Source organism: Triticum dicoccoides, chromosome 5B (assembly GCF_002162155.2).
Source record: "Triticum dicoccoides isolate Atlit2015 ecotype Zavitan chromosome 5B, WEW_v2.0, whole genome shotgun sequence".
NCBI classification, from domain to species: Eukaryota; Viridiplantae; Streptophyta; class Magnoliopsida; order Poales; family Poaceae; genus Triticum; species Triticum dicoccoides.
Genome location: NC_041389.1, coordinates 430,900,803 through 430,903,309, shown reverse-complemented (window position 1 = coordinate 430,903,309; position 2,507 = coordinate 430,900,803). Strand labels below are relative to the sequence as shown.

Here is a 2,507-nt window from a genome sequence, read left to right as displayed (position 1 = left end):
CGGCCCTCACGGGGTACGCGCACGGTGCAGCCACAGGCAGCGGCGGGCGCGCCCACGGGCCACCCGCGCGTGTGCAGCCGTGCAAGTTGCCCAGCGGCGAGGCGATGACAACGGGACAAAGCCTTCCTTTTGGGACGAGCATGAGCATGCCGTGGCGCCAGGCAAGGAAAGGGACGGGCGTGCGTGCACGGGCACGCCCAGCTGCTCCCTAATCCTCTCCCGATGTCCCTTTCCTCCTGCTTAAGAAAAGAAAAGCAGAGCGATTGCTTCCTAGCAATTAGTTACCGCCAGCCACTAGGCCAATGATGCACGTTCAGATGCTCTTGCTTGGCTTGCAGACATGCAATGCAAATTGGATGAGTATGCTGAACACTCAAGGAAAGCATGCATGCTGAACACTCTTGGTGGTTGGTCAACTAATGCAACGGGGTTAGCCGTTGTAAAGCATGAGCGCGTGATCCTGTAATAAGTTTTTGCGCGATCCCTTTACGGTTGGATCTTGGATGGATGGATCGAAGTTTCGCAGGATCTGGTTAATCTCCTCGTGGATATACTATACTACTACTGTACTGACTGCAAAAGCATCATGCAGCTGCACCCACCCGTCGTGGTTGGTAAATGAATAAGATTCCGCACAGCCAGGCCCTAACGGTATCCAAACCAACACATGCACACAGGAAAAAGATACTACCCATCCATCCATGGAGGGGAACACAAGGGTTGGATCCCTGGGAAGAACAGCGTTAATTTCCGGGACGTTGTTTCTTGGCAATTGATGGTACATGACGCACGTGAACACGGCTTAATTTACTTGCGTATCCATGCACACGAAGTAACATGGCCTGGTTTACTTTTCTCACTTAGTAGTAGTAGCATACAAGTGTTGTTGTTTAATCGAATCGATCCCTCCTTCGAGGGGAAAAAAGAAGAAGAAAGATTAACTGCCGACGCCGGCGGGATCAGCTGGTCACGACCTCGCCACCGTCCGCGCGAGCCGCTGCACCTTGGCGGCGATCTCTGGGGGCACTCGCACGACCGATCGGTGCGGCTCCTTGCACCGCCGGAGGTCGAGCCCCAGCGCGTCCGATACGTCCTCGGAGCTCCATCCGGCGCGCCTGAGCGAGTCTGAGCACCGGTCCGTCTTCAGGAGGAGTGTGTCGAGCACGGCCTCCGCGTCGGCGGCTGGCGGAGCCTCCTCGCCGTCGAACATCCCGGACGCGGCCACCTCCACCATCTCGTCCACCTCCCTGTCCCTCCAGCCACCTTTCTTGAGCACCGATCCGAGCTTGTCCAGGTAGTTGTCGACCCAGCGCGGCGTCGACCTCCGAGGTGGCGAGCAGCAGCCTGACGAGGATGTGGATGCGGTGGAGGCTTCGGAGGACGACGAGTCGCGGCGGCGCCTGTCGGAGGCCGCGTCGCTCCAGAACTCGATCCAGCGTGGGGCCTGGCCGCCGCAGGCCGCGTCGAGGCTGCGGCGGGTGCACGGCGTGCTCGTGCCGGAAGAGGGCATCGCCGCGAACGGGGAGGAGATGTCCATCGGCTGGAAGGACGACTCCCGGGTAAAGAAGTGGACGACGTCGAGGCCGCAGCAGAGGACGCGGTCGTCGGTGACGAAGAACACGGGGTTCCCGGCGAGGGAGGGGGTGCAGGGCAGGTAGCACCGATCGAAGAGCGGCACCAGCAGCGGCGCGCGCCGTATGGCGGAGCGAGCGAGCCGCCTCGCGCGGTCGGGGTCGGCCGGCCTCTTGCCCCAGCACCGGGGCCACAGCGCGCCCCTCGCGATCTGGAGCGACGCGGCGGCGACGGGCAGGTCGAACGCGGCGCGGAGCCCCGCGCGGGAGCGCCAGTCCGGGAACCCGGGGCCTGACGGCAGCCCGAGGGCCAGCACGGCGCGGAGGTCGGGCGGGAAGGTGAACCCCATCTCGGCCTCGGCGCGGGCGAGCTCCGTGTCGGAGAGGCCCGGGAGGATGGCCACCCCGGACGCCCGGAGGTGCGAGAGCACGGACGACGCCAGGCCCTGGAAGGAGTAGAGCCCGTGGCGCGGGGAGGCCGACGCCGAGGAAGGGCCGGCCGCGGCCCGCGTGGAGAGACGGCGCAGGCCGGCCGCGTGCGCCGCCGGAGCCATGCCCGCCATCCGGTGCTCCACATCCACCATCGCGACGGTCTGACTCGCCGCGGCGAGCGGCTGCTTTCCCCTGTGCGTCTTGGCGTTTGGATGCGGGGAGCGGGGAGCTTGGGAGAGGCGGAGAAAAACGGCTGAGAGTGAAGAAGACGGGCGGACACGGTGGTAACGGAGTACGCTATATAGCGGGAGGCAGCCGTGGGCGTGGGGGTGTGTGGAGGGTGGAGGACAAGCCTGGGCCCAGAGGCCATGGGCCGTGGCCCCACCTGGGAGATCTGAGGTCCTGCCGCTGGGTGTTGCGTGGGCCCAGCCACAGCGATGCCACAGCATAGACGACGCTCTAATCCAGACAAGAAAAAATATAAACGAAGAGGCGACGCTGATC

The 2,507-nt window shown here is 63.8% G+C and overlaps 1 protein-coding gene across 1 annotated transcript; it reads right to left on the bottom strand.

The window, feature by feature from the left end:
• Positions 1-720: 720 nt before the first annotated feature.
• LOC119310015 lies at positions 721-2,262 on the bottom strand. Its single transcript, XM_037585886.1, has one exon. The coding sequence runs from the start codon at positions 2,153-2,155 to the stop codon at positions 968-970; it is 1,188 nt and encodes a 395-aa protein (XP_037441783.1). The 5' UTR covers positions 2,156-2,262; the 3' UTR covers positions 721-967.
• Positions 2,263-2,507: the final 245 nt, after the last annotated feature.